Source organism: Ixodes scapularis, unplaced genomic scaffold (genome assembly GCF_016920785.2).
Source record: "Ixodes scapularis isolate PalLabHiFi unplaced genomic scaffold, ASM1692078v2 PGA_scaffold1__304_contigs__length_218370807, whole genome shotgun sequence".
NCBI lineage: Eukaryota > Metazoa > Arthropoda > Arachnida > Ixodida > Ixodidae > Ixodes > Ixodes scapularis.
Window position 1 is genome coordinate 60,868,683 of NW_024609846.1, and position 17,335 is coordinate 60,886,017.

At 44.7% G+C, this 17,335-nt stretch overlaps 1 protein-coding gene across 1 annotated transcript; it reads right to left on the minus strand.

Annotated features, from left to right (window-relative positions):
* Positions 1 to 4,634: 4,634 nt before the first annotated feature.
* On the minus strand, positions 4,635 to 14,389 carry LOC8033975 (monocarboxylate transporter 12-B). Its single transcript, XM_029982624.4, has 4 exons — positions 14,224 to 14,389; positions 10,694 to 10,837; positions 5,734 to 6,573; positions 4,635 to 4,888 (listed from the first exon to the last, which is right to left on the minus strand). The coding sequence occupies exons 1-4, from the start codon at positions 14,297 to 14,299 to the stop codon at positions 4,635 to 4,637; spliced, it is 1,314 nt and encodes a 437-aa protein (XP_029838484.4). The 5' UTR covers positions 14,300 to 14,389.
* Between the last annotated feature and the right edge of the window lie 2,946 nt (positions 14,390 to 17,335).

A 17,335-nucleotide genomic window follows, 5' to 3' on the forward strand; every position in this document is an offset into this window, starting at 1 on the left:
TGCGGTGTGAATGAATTAGGCAAGATTTCCTACCGGACCACAGATGCATGAACTGAGACAATTTTTTGGCAGTGAACGTAGTGCTTTGTGTTTATTTTGGGAAGAGGCGTTCGTGCATTTATTATGGTAAAGTCACTTGAGAGTTGAGAAATTGGAGAGAGCGATCAAGCTTTCCCAACTTTGTCTCTTTTCTCTCTGGCACTGCCCTGTTTTTGTTTCAGTAGGCATATATACTAGCAGGTACAAACTGCTCTAAAGAAGGTAAAAGACAGGGGAAGCTTAGGACGGTGTGGACTCCGTGTTTCGCGCTTTTCGCAAGGTACCTGGGTAAATGCTTTTGCGAGGTCTGCGGAATATGCAAGCGATTTTGTTTTGCCCGTCGTTTGCGTCTCTCCAGCAAAACGAATAAGATGATCTACAAAGGCGCAATCACAAGCCAAGATTTACGATAGCAGTGCGTTTGCTTCGGTGGTCCGTGTAGTTGTATTTTACCCTGCTCTCTGCAACACCGTGTCATGACGAAGAGCTGGAACGGTCACGGTTTGTGCTGGCCTCCCGGTTGACAGAAACCCGCATCGCTCGCATCGGCACCGAGTGCACTTCGGCTATTGATGCTCAAGCCTTTCATCCGCGGCTTGTCGCCAGCTGCTCCTGCTGCTGAACGGTGAGGAAGCGGCGAGAGTGACCTCTGAAGTAAATGTAAATCCTTGTTCATCCAGTGATCCGGTGTCAAAGTGTGGAAGATGTCCAACCTGTACTGAGGGCAAGAACTACGAGCGTTTTGCCTTGCTTTTATAACCGAAACCAGAGCAACGAGATAACTGCCTTGCATACTCCAAAATGATGGAAGAAATACGTTTTAACAGGTTCAGTACGTCACCGGGGATGTAGGCGCGGCGGTGCGCACTGTTTAAACGCTTGAAGTATCCGCAAGTGGTACCAGAAAAACGACGTCAACAGAGAAGGAGCTCGCGATTCAATATAATGCAGTGCTACGGTCCCGTTAATCTTCAATGTTCGTGGTGGTGGCAGTATAAAAAAAAAAAAGATGCATCAGCGCCACACCAGTGATCACAAATAACACCGGTCACAAACTCCCGAGCTCCACCACTCCACTCGACAGGGACACGACATACGACAACAAACTGCATAAAAACGCCCAAAAATGAAGGCGTCTGCTCCCGTACTGCAACCAGCGGAGGTGAAGTGTTAGGGGGATGTCCTTCACAAAAATATATAAAAAATGCTTTGCGCAAGGATCATTTCCATTTAATATTGTATACGTAATAATAAAATCCCAATAATTTGTTTTTCTATCTTATTCAAGCTAGTCGAAGTGCTCATAACACTGGTCAGGCAAGAAAATAACAAAAATTTGAACTTTTTCATGGCCGGTTTAAAATTTATTGTTAATATATCGTTATTTGTCCCAACGGACTAACATTATAGATTTTGCCTCCAGACTTTTTAAATGCAAATAGTTCTAACACACGGCTGTCCATTGTGCCGTGTTTTCTGTCTTCTATAAATCTGTAACGGTCAGCGACGAAAGAGCTCACCCGCACATGTCAAGCGTCAAGCTTATATGTGCCGCGGGGAGAAAGGAATGTCGTTGTTGTTTTTGTGTATTTGTCGGTGCTGTGTAATACGTGGTACTCGTGTTGTCTGCGATGTATGTAGGGTTGTGTCTAGTTGTGATGGTTCGCAGCGTATTAAACATACTCGCTTTTTTTATATATAGGCTGCTATAAATCTCGCTAGGTGGCGCAAGTTACCGCCCGATTCCAAATATTTTGCTAGAGTTATTTATCGATGTGAGTTCGGCCTTCGTTTTTCTGTCTGGCGGCTGCGTTTGTCGTAGCTACCGACGCCGCCGACCGCCGACGACGCACGTACGTACCTTTGCACGCAGCTACGTCCGCCGCTTGGAGACTGTTTACTGTGTATAAAAGACATCGAACGAGAACAAACGCGTCCCGTGTGCTTTCATTTCGGCTGAAAGGCGCGCGGCTCGCTGGGCTCGTCTCTCGCCTGTTCTCGGCTGCTGGCCGCCAGGTTTCATAAGGAACACGCTCAAATCGTGTTTTACGGAAGGCAGACGGGGTGTAGCGTGTTTAGTTTACACGGCACCTCGTGTGTAGACGAATAATACACATGGCTACGTGTAAATCGAACACGTTTCGACGTGTCCGCTATGGGACAACGGTTTACACGTGTGGGCGTGTTATTTTTGCTAACAGTGTAGGTATGCAGAAGCCATTTAATCGTGTTCACCATGATGTTATTTTGGCAGTTCTAAAAAGGGCGAATGTTGGGAAAGTTTTATTTGAGGGGGTACGTATGGCGTACACTGGGTGCACCACTAAACTGGTCTTGAGCAATTCTTGTGTCGCCCTCTGTAAGGCAGAGATGTCCATTGCCTCCTTTATTGTTCTTGTTGTATTTAGAGCCATTTTGTTCAAGTTTAATTCGAAGCCAGAAAGTGAGCGGGTTTTTTATGGGTCGTGTTGAAACGAAAATATTGTCATACGCGGATAATATTTCGCTAATTTTAATTACAAGAGAAGTGTCACGAAAGTTTTTCAAGTTGTGCTCTACGTTCTGTGCGGCAACGGGGGCTGCAGTTAACCTAGAGAAATGCTCTGGATTACGGCACGGCGAGTGGGCTACAACGCCAGCACAATTTGAAAGAATCAGTTGGAGCACCATTCTGTGCGAGTATCTAGACGCCCCCTTGCAACAGATGAAGATCACAACACGGTATTGGGAGGGTGTAGTGGAAGACCTCAGGAAAAAGACATCTCATTGGCGTAACTGCAATTTGCCAATTGTTACTCGCGCAACTGTGTGCAATGTATTTTTAACTGCAAATATATGGTATGTCCTGCAAGTCATGTGGTGTACGAGGAGCTGCATCTAGAATATGCACAGAGTTTTTTGCGCTGTTTGTTTGGTTGCTGGGTAGTGAACCCAAGTACCCTGATAACCTTTTCCGTTGTGTATCCAAAGGAGGGGTAGGGCTAGGCCATCTTTTTGTTCGAAAAACTGTTTCTCATTTTCTATATTTGAGGGATCAACCTAACCCACTGTTGCAAGTTATGATACAGACCCGACTAGCAGAAGCCCTTCCGTATTTTGTTATAACTTCAAAGTTTGGCCCCCCCGGCAAAGCTACGTGGTTTCGAAAAGGAGGTTGTTGATTCTTATTATTTTTTGAAAGTAAAATTTTCGCGTGACTATCTGGCGACTGTCACGCGTAAAAGACTGACGCGAGACCTTCTTGACACTGTACCGTTTGCAGTACGTCTCAGGGCCTGGGCAAGATGTTAAGTTTTAAGAGAATGTGTGTGCCGCCGACACTAAACCGTTTTTCTTTCGGCCGCGCAACTCCACTTTACCTGTGAAGGTCTGGCTTCAGGAGTGTGGGTTGTACGTCCCTTGAGGCGTGAACTGGCCGACAGGCATAAACTATCGAACACGTGTTCGTGCACTGTTGGGACGCTGCATTTTTTGGGGATCTTTTACAGCGTACCTTGAAGAAAGATCTATGCGTTGACCATTTCAAAATTAGGTTTCTTCCTATAAAGAACGGGGATAACGTACCTTATATGTTTATGGCGCTAGGGCTGTGCAGTCTATGGCGGTCACGCTTGGCTGTGCGACACGTTGAAGTTCAACCAAAATCGGCGCATTTATTCTTTATCGAGCTTGTAATCCAGGTAAAAATGTTCTTAAAACTGAGACCCCGCCTGAATGGATTGGCCCGCTGGATAAGCTAATGGGCATGACAGAGTTTTAGCGCCGCCAGCGGGCCCAAGTTAGGGCCCTTTGTGTTTTAACCTGGTTTGTCGTGTTTGGTGTGTTTTGTGTGTTTTTGCACAATAAAGCAAAACAAAAGGCCTTTTTGAGGTCTAGACAGTAGCGTGACTGGCTCGTAACCGAAGGGCCGTAAGTTCAAATCCCGTCTTAATTCTTCAACAGTTTTCTTTAAGGTAAATGACTTACCTTAGAAAGTGAAATCATTTGAGACATATGGCATCCTTTAATTGGCACGTCATGCTTTACGTGAGCGTTGTGAGTTGTTTGAAATTCCCACGCAAGATCATTTGGTTGTGACGTCATGACCCTATCGACCAACCAGGATTTTCCCGTCACGCCACCGACGCCGGCGCTTCTGCGACGCGAGCTCTTTAACGCCCTCGCGTTAAAAAGGGAACTGAACGTTCGTCCGCGATCATGACTGATGACGGCATTGAGCGTGCACGTGAACTGATTCGGTTGGATAGGCGAGTGGCAATAGATGATGCCCCAAATAATTTGCAAATCGGACGAGCCAGAATGCAGATCTTTTTTAATCGCCCTCGTAAATAGTGAAACAATTACAAGTGCTCCAAAAAAAATCTTTTATTAGAAGCAGTGTTATTACGTTCATAAAGGTTATAACGAAATGTTTACAACAGATTTTCTAAAATCCTATTATAAGTTCATCTAGTTAAGATCTTGCGTACACAGAGACCTAAATAAAACTGAGGAGCAATTTGTGTACATATTATTCTTTAAGATTGTGCTTCGTTCTGGGCTTCTTAATTAGTGCATCTCTTTTCACTTTGAGTAACTTCGTCACCATTCGCGACCTATATTACCCGGAACTCAGCCGAATGGTCACTTGGATTGCCAGCGTTTGGTGAAATCTGCCTGCCAGAGTGTGTTGACATTTCAAGGACGGCTTTTGATTTGATTGTCTCCTCTGGTCGCATGCTGGGAAAAAATGACGGACACCTTCCTTCGCAGTACACGATCGTCCACCACAACAGTCCGAAAAAGAGAATGAGTCCTCCTTGAAATCGATACAAGTTGTCATACGCCCCCATTCGGTCACGAAAGATTCCTGAAAGAATGCGTCACAGGTTACGATTTTTTTAAAACAAAAATAACCGTGCTTTTGTCATCCTTACTGCATGATTTACCTTGAGTTTACTGGTGCTATTTTACTAGTAGTAGTAGTATTATAGTAGCAGTAATACTAGTATTAATGTAATAGTGGTAGCACTAGTATTGTAGTAGTAGTAGTAGTATATCGGTGGTATCATAAGTATAGTAGTGGTGGTAGAATTTAGAGTTGGAGCAGTATAGTCGTAGCAATATTGCAAATTCATTAAGAAAGGGGTGATAAAATCGGTATGGACCAGCACTGGCGCTCAAGCTAGTTTATCCGTCCGTCTGCACTGACCGAATTCGCGCTCTCGATTTTAGGATCTTATAGTACATTTGAAGTCTGATCCTTCCCATGCACCCTTCACCTTTAAGCTGAGACTAGTAGCTCCACCTTCAGTGCGAGCTCGCTGGCTTCCACAGTGCTTTAAATTTGCGTGCATGCGCTTTCGGTTTCGCACTTGTGTTAGCAAGGGCAGAGTGGTCGCGCTGAAGGTGGAGCTTCTTTTCTCAGCTTTATGGGGAAGGGAGTATACTCACTGCTCAAACTCACAAACCAATTCGACTTTTGACAGAAAGGGCCCCGACCACCCCCATTTTCATTCAATTAAAGCTTGGTAATTCGTACATTAGGCTAGTGCAAGAAAGATACTTAACGAACACAGCATTACTTGACAAGAGCTCATATATAAACACCTAAATAGCACTTTTAAGACATGTGCCTTAACATAATACTGTTTCTACAAACGAATACGCAGTGAATCGTAAGGAATAATTCTATCCGTACTTAAGCGTACTTACCAGCAAGAACAGGATTGCAAAGTTGAAGAGGAGCTCTCACGAGGCCAATGATACCTTGAATAAATCCGTAGCTCTCGACACCAAAGTAGTCAGCTATTAGCACTTCGTGCAGAACAAGCGAACAGGCGACAAAACATGATGCTAATGCGACAATGGTCGCGATGGACCAGTACGTGGCAGCAAAAGGAGTTATCACCATGACGACACCAGTCAAAAGCTGTGTAAGCGTCAACAATGTGCTACGTCGAAGGTATTGTTTGTCGGCAAGCAATGGAAGGCACAGGCGTCCCAGAAGATTGGTTGACGAAAAACACGACGATATCCAAACAGCATCATCGAGGGAAAGACCCTTGTCTTCAGAATAGTCGGCGATTGTCGTAAGAAACGTTAGGTCAAGTGTAAATGTAGCTGCTGTCGACCAGATGACAATATGGAAGACGGGAGACCACATTATTGCAATATTCGCCCGCGTATTTTGAGATGATATAAAAGAAGATTGACCAGCTGCCGGATATTCGCGATCTACGTTGCCTTCAATAACATAGACAGTCGTGAGTGGACGAAGTGAGGACGTTGACTCTTTCCTTTCACTAAGTTTGCTCCAAGGAGGAACCTTAAGCAAAAAGATGAGCGGAGTCGAGTTCATCGAAAGGGCACCCAGAAGAAGCAGAGCATTTGAAAATCCATAGGCACTTCTTAAATACAAGAGCAGCTTTGGAAAAACGAAACCTGCGACTGTGATCCCGACAAGAGCGATTCCTAACGCAGTGCTTCTGTACTTCTCGAAATACATTACTGTAAATATTTTCACCGCCAAGTAGACTGCGCCGCTCCCGATACCTGGAAAACAGTTGCGCTTAGAGTTAGTTTTTGTATCGCGTTTTGAAATTATCTAATTTGCAGAAAACTATTTCGGTGATATTCGAAACGGGTGTCTTCGTGTAGGTATTCATCTAGCATACGGAATATACCGAAAACACCTCTCTCGCTTTTATTATTTTCGCTAAATTAAGTTTTGTTTTGTTTGCTTCCCTTGCTGCCGTTTGCTCTGAACTGATGGTAAACACAAAACAAATGTTGATGTATTGATAGATTGATGCCACTTTATGGTTGTACAACCAAGTGAAGAATAATTTTCACTTTTTAAGGGGGGGGGGGGGGTATAAATTATGCCTGTATTGAGAATTGTTTATCTTCCCATTACAGTCTGGATTGAGATATCGCTGCCTTATTACGTAAAGACGCTGATATGTTTTTGAGTGGATAAATCAAGGGCATGGTTCAGATTTCCTAATGAGCTACTTCATTTAGAAAACTCAGCAGCAAAGTAAACTGACTTCCTTAGACGCTACACAGCCCCAGCAATCGGTATTCTTTTCGGCTCCATTGCCACATTATTATATGTTAATGTTTCTGCTTTGTATTCCAAGGTTGCATACCAACACTACTGTCCGAGAGAGTCAATCAAGTGGCGCCAAGATTGCATTGTCACGCCGCTCGCCACCTTTGAAGGATTTTTTTTACCGAGAAAATCAATCACGCACAGTAGATCCGTTGCGATCCTGCGCTTTTTTTTTTTTGTGAGTGATCGGTTTAGCTTGGTGACTGAAATCACCAAAATCGACGAACGCCATGATAATAATCGTTTGTCGCTGCGTGATCGCCTCCTCCGGACTGTATCATCGGCTGCGGTCAGACTTAGAGTGAAACAAACGGTTTAAACTGAAACCCTGAGGGATGTAATATCAAAATGCATTATCCTCCTTGATATAATGCCAGCACCCTACCAAATTTAACGCAGGAAACAAAATTAATGTTTTGTGATTCCCCACAGTGCAGCGTTTTAAAGGCACTCCCTGTTGGGAATTAAACCCGTTTAAACGGTTTGCGCACACGCAAAGGTCTCTGGGATATTCACCGATCAATTTGCACTTTTTTGGCAACCCGATTCTAAAACCGGAAGCAAAGAGAGCCCCGGAAGTTCCTCGCCACGATGGCAGGAAGAAGAATGACCTACCGCGTTGGGTGCCTCGCGACTAGTTGCTAAAGCAGGCAGTTCGCTTTCAGACAACACCTCGAAGAATCATCAAAACCCGTGCATTATAATTTTGCTGTCTTCAGTAAGATCAAACGCAAAAATAAGAAAACAATAAGAAACTGCACCCGAACGTTACGTCAGAGTTTTGAGGAGTCTCGCATTCAATCAATGCGTTGAGGGACGCTCGGCGTCAAGCTCAGGCCTAATCGCTTAGTTGTCACCATCCTACCGACATGACGTTCCATGGAGGTAGAAGAAAGAGCAGGAGGAGGAAAAATAGTTTAGCCAAGGAGGCTGCCTCGGTTGTCTACTCTGAGTTGGTGAAGGGTATAGTAAAATGAAAGGAGGAGCAAAGCGAGCAGAGGTGGCATGGTTAAAAAAGCGAACTGTCGGAAGATTATCGTCATCGCCACCGCCGCCGGGTGACACTGGACTGTGCCCTATGCTTCCGCGCGCGGACCCCCTCTCCACCGGAACGCGGCCAGACACGGCACGACTCACACCTGTATTGCTATGCTAGAATAAACCTACGCACTTCAATCAATCTTATTTCGACCACGACATAGAGTCCTTGAGGGAGTGGAAGGCCAGGCTTGCCTACAAGACGATATTATCGTCTGGGGAAAAACACTCGCCGAGTACGACGCGAACCTGGTTAAGGACTTCGAACTACTCAGCAAAGCCAGCATAACACTACACTTAACATCGACAAGTGCGCCTTCCCACAGCAGGCGGTCAAGTTCCTATAGGCCACATCGGTTCTGGCGAAGGTGTGAAGCCTGATCCGGAAAAAGTCGTTGCGATCATACAGATCACACAACCATCAGATGTGAAGGAACTGAGATCGTCCTTGGGAATGGAAAACCACCTTGTCAAGCTTTTGCCACACCTGGCACATACAACGAAGCCAATGCGGGATGTTCTCTGCGCCGACGCTGCCTGACTCCGGGGACCCGACCAGCAGAGAAGCTTTGAAGGAGTGAAAGAAGCTCTAGCTAAAGCGCCAACTTTGACGCACTAAAATCCCAAGAAGTCTATGCTCATATATTCTCAGCAGACGCATCATCTTACGGTATTGGAGCTGTCTTGCTACAAGAGACAAACGGCAAGCGGCTGTCCATTGCCTATACATCGCGCTCTCTCATGAGACGGAGCAACGTTATGCTCAAATCTAGAAAGAAGCGCTCGCGATCAAATGGGCCTGTGATCACTTCCGCATGTACATCTTAGGACTGCAGTTTCACATTGAGACAGATCACAATCCGCTGGTTCCCCTCATGATAACAAGGCGACTCGACGAGCTGAGTCCACGACTGCAGACATTTCGAAAGCGCCTGCTCCAGTAAAACTACGCCATAGGACACGTTCCTGGAAAAGCGATGTACACAGCCAACGTGCTGTCCCTCAAGCCGTTAGCCGACCTCCGTGTAGACGGAGGTCGCATCGCATTTTGGAACAGGGAGGATTATGGGGAGGCGCTCGCTACGGGATCGAGTGAACAGCTGAGAAGATGGCGGGGGCCAGCCTCGGCGGCGGCGGAGAACAGCGGTCCTGTGTGGTCGCCCGCAGTTTTCTTCCAAGAAACGCAAGCTTTTATTGCCATCATAAGTGAGCGGAATATAGCTGAGCTACTCAGTGAGGGCGGCTCTCGCCCAAGCCTTGCGAAGTAGGACTTGCGAATCCGAAGCGCTCTCTAAAGGCTTCGGCGCGAACACGAACGACGCCGAGAGCTCCGAGCACTGCATGATAGCGCAGAACGAGTAGCTCTTACCTCGATGCCCTTCCTGGCCGCGCCGCAGCCTTTCGATCTCTCGGTCTGGTTGGCCCGCTTCCGGTCGACGAGGTTTGGCGGAGCGCGGTGGCGTCTTAAGGCGAGTTGGAAACGATCTCGCTCGACAGAGCGTGCGCACACACGTCGCCTCAGTTCCAGAAGGGCCCGGTGGCCCGGTCCGGAGCCCAAAACGCTTGGGTTTGGATGTTTCTTCCATCTCGTAACTTCTTGCGCAGCATCGAATACAGCGGGCACGATTTTAATGTTCGCCGAAAACGTCGAAAGGTCTTTACGTGCGATGCACCGAAAAACGTGGTCACGTGTGCGTCTGGCGCCGGAAACGCAGCTTTAACTTTGAGCTTTGACACAGCGTGACGCCACCTTCGCGTAGGGCTTGGTGCGCATTCATGTACACGTTGCCTTCGTCGGCTTCATTCGAAGGACGATTGGAGTCGATACGCTGATGTCGCATTTATGTAAACGCGGCTTTTGACGAAAACGAAAGGGCTCGTTTTGACGAAAACACAGCGGTGTCTGTCAGTTTGCCAGCGCCGGGGAGAGTTGGAGAGGTTAACGCGTGCTGGCGTAACCTCTTCGAACCAATTGGGAGCGTCGCGCGCCGTTGCCCTCTCCCCTGACTTCTCCCTCTCTCCCCGGCGCTGACAATCGAAGGACACCACCGGGGTTTCGTCAAAACGAGCGTTCAAATGCTAACGCATTAATAAATAGAAAACAATCCATTGTCTAACCGTCTTAATAGCACCGTTTAATGACAACCGAACCCTATAATGAACCCGTGAAGGCGGAATCGTTGTAAATGTCACCTCCACTTTTTTTTCACCCGTTCGATCCAAAACGCTAAACACGCTTTTCAAGCAAATTTCAATCACCTGCATGTCCTTTTAATGTTACTGAATAACATTCTTAATTAACACTAGCACACACATCCTTTTTCATCAATGTGCATAATCTTCGTTTTCGTAAGATATGAACATTTTTATCGGTAAAAGTTTAATTCTTAGCCTTGGTCAACACCAATCTATTAAAGGAACAATTCTCAACATTCTATTTTTTATCGGAACAAGTATTTGATATTGTGCAATAGCATTATTTAACTTGTAGCAGTCGAAAAGAACAAACGTTGTACGTACTGTGAATGACTCCCATAGTGATAGACATCCAGATAATATTTGGAGCAAATCCTGATGCTATTATGCCAATCCATCCCACAACACTTCCTGCAACTGCAATGTATCTGATGGAATATCTTTTCTGAAGCAGTCCCACGGCAAGACCTTGCAATGAAACATAAACACAAACAATGAATCACCAGCTTACTATTAAAATATAAGAAACATGCACAAGATTTTGAATTGACGTTTCCGGGAAAGCCAGGACTTCTACGAGCAGTGTTAAAGAAGGCCTGACTCAGGCCGAAATGTCGACTCACTAAATGCGTTGAAACACCAAAAACACTGAAAGTGCGACTCCATTACCTCAGATTCTTCGGCATCCTGCCCTATATATATATATATCAGGGTGTCGAACCGGAACCGAACCGAACCGAAAACCGGAACCGAACCGGTATTTTTTTCCGGAACTGAACCCGAACCCGAACCGTTATATTGTTATCGCGATGAACCCGAACCGGAACTGAACCGGAAAAAAATAACGGTTACCGGTTCATGTCAAAACGGTTCGGCCACGCGTTGTTGACAATGAATGTGCTATCAATGCCATTTGTTTTTTAAGTGCCGTCAACTGACACAGACCTCGCTTACATATTTTTCTTCTCCACTCAGTCTTAAGAATATGAACGCTGCATCCATGAGTCTTGACAAAAGCTGCATCCATGGATCTTGACATAGGAACCAGTATTGCGCTGGTCGCGGCTTGCACGGAAAAAAAAAACAATTCGAAGGCTGTGCAAAAAAAAAATAATAATCGCGTCACGGGGTTTCATTTTTTTACAATCTCGTAAATCCTAAAAGCTGCTGTGTGCTCATTTCATAACATGTTTCTAGAACGCGCGAGTTCTTGAAGCTTGCTTCCATCGGAATGAGAAAAGAAAAGGCTGTGGAGTTTGATAATAATGCATCCGGTTTTGTACAGGCACTTAGAAGCTAACATCTTTGTGAGACAGCGAACTCTTCTATTTTAATATTTATCCTATTACGTCCTTCTGGCGTTGCGTTCGGTGAAGTGTTTTTCATATTCCGTATCTTGTTTAATGAAAACTTCTTTAAGGGTCTAATTTGAGTTACCGAAGGCTAGTTCAAATAAAGAAAGCTGTATTTTCTCCCCACTGTTCCTTCAATTGCTTACACGCCGAGGTGGCGGGATAGTTAGCGAGTTCAACTTGTAAGTGGGTTTGTAAGGAGGTCGCGGATTTTACAGCTACTGCGTCGGACCCAATTAGATGAAGGCCGAATGCGTAAACGTCGGTGAGGTAACCTTTGAGTGCACATAAAGAAACCATTCCTGGTAGAAATCCCTGAGCCTTACACTACGATGTATCCCGTTTCGTATGTGCTGATTTCAGATGTTTTATTTGTAATTTATTTTGATGTTGCAATTTGTCATTTATAATTTCCGAACCGGTTCGCGAACCGGTTCAGCGCCCCGAACCGGTTCGCGGATCGAATTAATCGAACCGGAACTGAACCGGAACAAAATAAATTTACCTGAACCTGAACCGTAACCGAACCCGTTATTTTTTCGGTTCGACACACTGATAAATATATATATATATATATATATATATATATATATATATATATATATATATATATATATATATATATATATATATATATATATATGTGTGTGTGTGTGTGTGTGTATAGGGTGCTTTTTTTAAGATTTACAAATTTGTGTAAAAAAAAGCAATGAAAGCTACAGTTATGCGGCTTGTGGAGGTGAGTTATACGGCCAGGGGGACATTATGTGGGTGGCTAATCTTCGCGATACGTCAGGCTAATGGTTAAAATTCGTTAATCAACTTTTGGATGAGTGAAAATAGACATTTGGTTTCAATTGGAAACTTAATGAGCGTCATCGAAAACCACTAAATCAGTTCTTTTTAGAACGACTTGAAGCTCGTGGGAAAGTCGGGTGCGCACCAAAGTTACCACTCGTGCTTTACCTTACCACTAGTGCAGCAGGCGCAATGCTAACAGTGGTGGAACGCGATGATAATCTAATCATCCGCGTTCCGCCACTGCTAGCTTTGCGCTTGCTTCAAGAATGGTAACTTTGGTGCGCACCCAACTTTTCCAGGAGCTTCAAGTCGTCCTAAAAAGAGTAGATTTAGTGGATTTTGATGACTCTCATTGAGTTTCTAATGGGAACCATATGTGTATTTTCTCTACTCTAAAAGTTAATTAACGAGTTTAAGTTAATTAGCCAAAGATCGTTAACATTAGCCCTCTATACTATGTCACCCTGGCTGTATAACTCACCTGCACAAAGTGCATAAGTGTAACATTCACGGCTTTTTTTAAACAAATCTGTAAAGCTTAAAAAAAACACCCTGTATATATCTTTTACCTTTTTTTGTTTGAGGACAGATCCCACCCTCCCGAGCTGATCCAGTAAGTCTACAGATTGCGTTTCAGGGTATTGTTGGTACAACCGACGATTATTATTATTAAGAAAACGTACTTTTTTATGTACCCATTTTGGGTAGATGCAAATACAAGACCACCGAGACATTATGGTTTCCCTATTGGAATTGATGCTGACGATGGTGTTATATGTAGGATTTAAAATATCGAGCCGTAAACATGGTAACAACTTTCTGTTTTAGGTGTTTGTTGCGACTTGGACGACGTCAATCAAACAACATTCGCTCAGATGGAATGTAGCTTTCACCTTCAGTCGAACAAGTGCAGGCGCGTTTTACGTACAGGCTTGTGCGAGTAAGCCTGTACAGTAGCACAGTTTCAGTTACCCTAAAATGTAATATAGCTCGGGTTAAAATTAATGGGAAGATATGATGTGCCATATTTTCCGGACTGTATACGTTTAAACGTTGAGATTTAAAGCGCGGTGGACTATCTCCGCGAACAGATTATGCAAGGATTTGTGTTTACTAGATGGTTCAATTGGACAAGACGTGACGAAGTTTTTGACTGACAAAATAATGAAACGACAAGTTTTGCATGGCACCCCTATTGAAAAATCTAATTTGTATGAGAGATTTTTGTGTCCAATAAACATATATGAATCATACAAGATATATAAGAGCATATAAGAACCATAATATAAACCTGTGAGAAGTTTCTTATAAGTTTGTTATATGGTTCTTATATGTTCTTATATATATTTTATACTTTTAATATAGTTCTTTTATGGATCTTATATTTTCTTGTATACCTTGTATGATTCATATGTGTTTATTGTACACAAAAAATTTCTCATACAAGCGGCTTTTTCACTAAGGACGGTCTCTTTTGCCTGTAAATAGAGGAGATATTTTTCAAAGTGTACCGCGAATGACATTTCCTTTCTTGCTGGTTATGTACGAAGATGCCGACCTCTACCAAGTGTGGAGTATGCGCCGAGTGCGGACCATCTAACGACAAAGTTTTTTTTTTATTTTCGCTGAAATTTGTTCCTGTGTACCACAACACAGGTTGTGCGCTACGGTCTCAAATATATACTATTTAAGCGAACGTACCACTGAGGCCGCTTAGGCATGTCATAAGGCTCTGGGGCCAAGAGGCGGCTTGACGGTCCACCCGAAATTCCTCCATGAAGGCTATGTATAGGAGCCCGGTTGATCGCTCGAGAGCTAAGGCAATAAAAATCACGATTAACGTAATCAATGCCACGCTCCAGCATTTGTCCACCTCCGGAACTCGAACTTTTGCATCAACATGGCGTGGATGCGTCATATTTTGATGCTTTCACCTGTAGAAAAAAATATTGGAAATGAAACAGTTGACTCATCGCTGTTGACTCATCATGACTATACTACGTTTCATGATAACTTGCCGAATTTTGCAGGCTGTGGCCCCCGCGACCCAATAAGGGCGCCGGAGCAAGGCACGAGATAACACTCCATGGTCGAGGCCACCGGGGCCTCTTTACCGCCATAGCAACAGAACCGTCCGCGACAAATGTAGTTCTAGGCTTCTTTTTTTTTAATGGCAGTTGAATTCGCGCGATTCCATCTATAACGAGAAGATATAAAGAATAAAAAATATACAATTAAAAACATATGCGTTTTAATTTTATTTAAATTTAAAAAGGGTCGCTACATCCATATCCGCTCGATTTGTTTTACCTTGTCGCGCCGTGGCCGTTGGCGATTGCCGGCGATCGCAGCAGTGTAATCGGCCGTTTCCGCTCACAAAAACACACTGTGCCCTGGCATTAGCATCCGTCACAGATTCGTGGCTGAATTTAGCATATGGTCGTTTCATGAGCTGCTCCCGAAGTGCTCGCTGTTCTAGCGGACGGATATGGTGCTGCGGTGGACGTTCATCGGAAGGTGGTTGGTTTCGGAGCAGACGACTCTTAGCTAGCAGCCGACAGCCGGTTCCTCCAGGTCACGCGCCTCGAATTTGGTGTGGTGGCACAAATGCTCCCGTTTCGTCAGGTCACGAGCGTCGCTCCGACGCTCTTATTGGGTCCTGGAACCCTAGCCTTTACAGTTCGCCCTTAAATATACCTATATTAAAGGGCGGTTTTTTTTTTTTTTTTAATACTTTATGTTATTCTGAACTCCAACCGCAGCCAGTGCTCCGGTCCAATTGAGCCAACCAGGCAGCACTGAAAGTGCGTCGTCACGGCTCTGGTTGATTTTCGGCGTCTGCATTTCCCGACTAAATCAAATCACGCACCGCGAATGCTCCTCAATCCTCATGAGGTTTCAGCTTTACGTGATTGGTTTAGCTCTAGAGGATGCGGTATGAACATCGACATCTGGAAGCAAGCGAGTAAGCTGCCCTTATAGGTGCTTTGCATATATGCTGCAAATGATGTAAATTGGCGCGTTTATTTTTCTAATCATTTGCGCCAGTATAGGCTGGTGGCGCTCCTTGGACACTTTAATTATGTTTGCGAATTAAATTATAGAACGCCTACTAGGCCCCAGTTAGATAAAAGTGAACGCTTGTTACTCGAGGTAGTTGAAGAGGGTGACTTGATTGACGTTGCACAATTTCAACCCGGAGCCAGATATATTAAATCTACACGCTTTAAACGTGGGTCGCATGTCCGCCTGGAGAGGTTATAACGTTCTAGTGACCTTCTACACTTGCTTAGTGCCTCCTCAGTGGAAACCGTGTTTTTTACGGATCACTGCAGTGTCATTTTAACGATTGGACAGAGGCAGAAAAAGAAAAAAAAACGCAATGATTGGAGGCTGTGGAAACTAAATGCCCAGCGTCTAAAGGACGTTGTGGCAGAGAAGCGTAAATTACTTGAATACGGGGCCAAAAAAAAGACCTTGTCTTTGTAAAATACGAGAGCTTTAAACAGGACGTAAAGCAGCTTGCAGTCGAGGGGGCAAGCACCCTCAACTTTTATGAGCACCAACCAGAGAAAAAACGCCAATATTGTTTGCATCTTTTATACAAACTTGAGTTCGTATAAAATAAACCCCGCCAAGGAACTAAGGACATAATGAACGTAAAGATAAATAAGACAGCCTTTATCAGGGTCGTTATGAAAATGCAGTGGTACGTTCTCGCAGAGAAAAGTTCCTCCTGGTAGAGCAGCCTACAAAACAGGCTTTGGAGGATGAAAAGCGATATTCGCTGACAAAAGAATTTATAGAAAATAGAACCGCAGTAGAATAGTCGCTGACGAAGAGGGAATAGAGCGCGTCTTTCTGGAATACTATCCAGTGTTGCTGAGTAACCCTGCAAGCACAAATGGTACCGAAGATCTTTTCTGAATTTTACAAGGTTCACAAGAATGCAGTTTCTATTGTATTACTAGAGATTTTCCGAGAAGCGTACAGGTCAAATGCCCTGCCGCCATCGTTTATGAAGGCGCGCGCTCTATTAAGTACGAATGAACCGGTAACTGCAAACTGCGTAAGGTGAATGGTTATCGCCCAATTACATCGTGTAATGTAGACCTTAAAAAATTTTCCAAACAAACTACGAACTGTTATTTGCTAACTCGTCGGGAAACATCAAACCTGTGGGATAAAGTTCTGGGTAATCCAGAACAATGTTCATTCGGCCAGAAGAATATTGGAGCGTACATTCAGCGAAAATAGTCGTCACAATGCATCAAATCGATTTTTAAAACAGCGTTCGATCGGGTCCTCGACGATAATATGATCGCAGGGTGTTAAAATTGCGTATAGAAACTGCTACACGAGCCTGGTGCTGAAGAATGGAGTGAGTGGAAATGTCCCCGTCAAGTCTTCTCTACAGCAAGGATGTCCCCGTTACTTTCTACTTCATACCTAAAGCCACTTTGTCAAAGCATGATCAAGAGTCTGAATGTCCTGGGTTACACTTAGGAGAGCACGGAAACCAGAGCCTGGCTTAAGGGCCGCCCACACTAGCGAGAAAACGCGCCCGGCGCGCCGATAAATCGGTTAAGCGGCAAGATAAAGGGCGTGTGTCTGCACGCGCTCGTGGCGCTGACTGTGCTTCGGCGACATTTTGTTACTTGCCGCGATCGGCGTGCCACGCGCGTTTTCTCGCTAGTGTGGGCGGCCCTTTATGCAGACAATGTAGCGTTTTTCGTCGTAGACAAGAAAAGCATGAGTCACGCCTTGGCACTGACACACAACTTTTGTCGAACTACCGGTGCTTCAATGAACC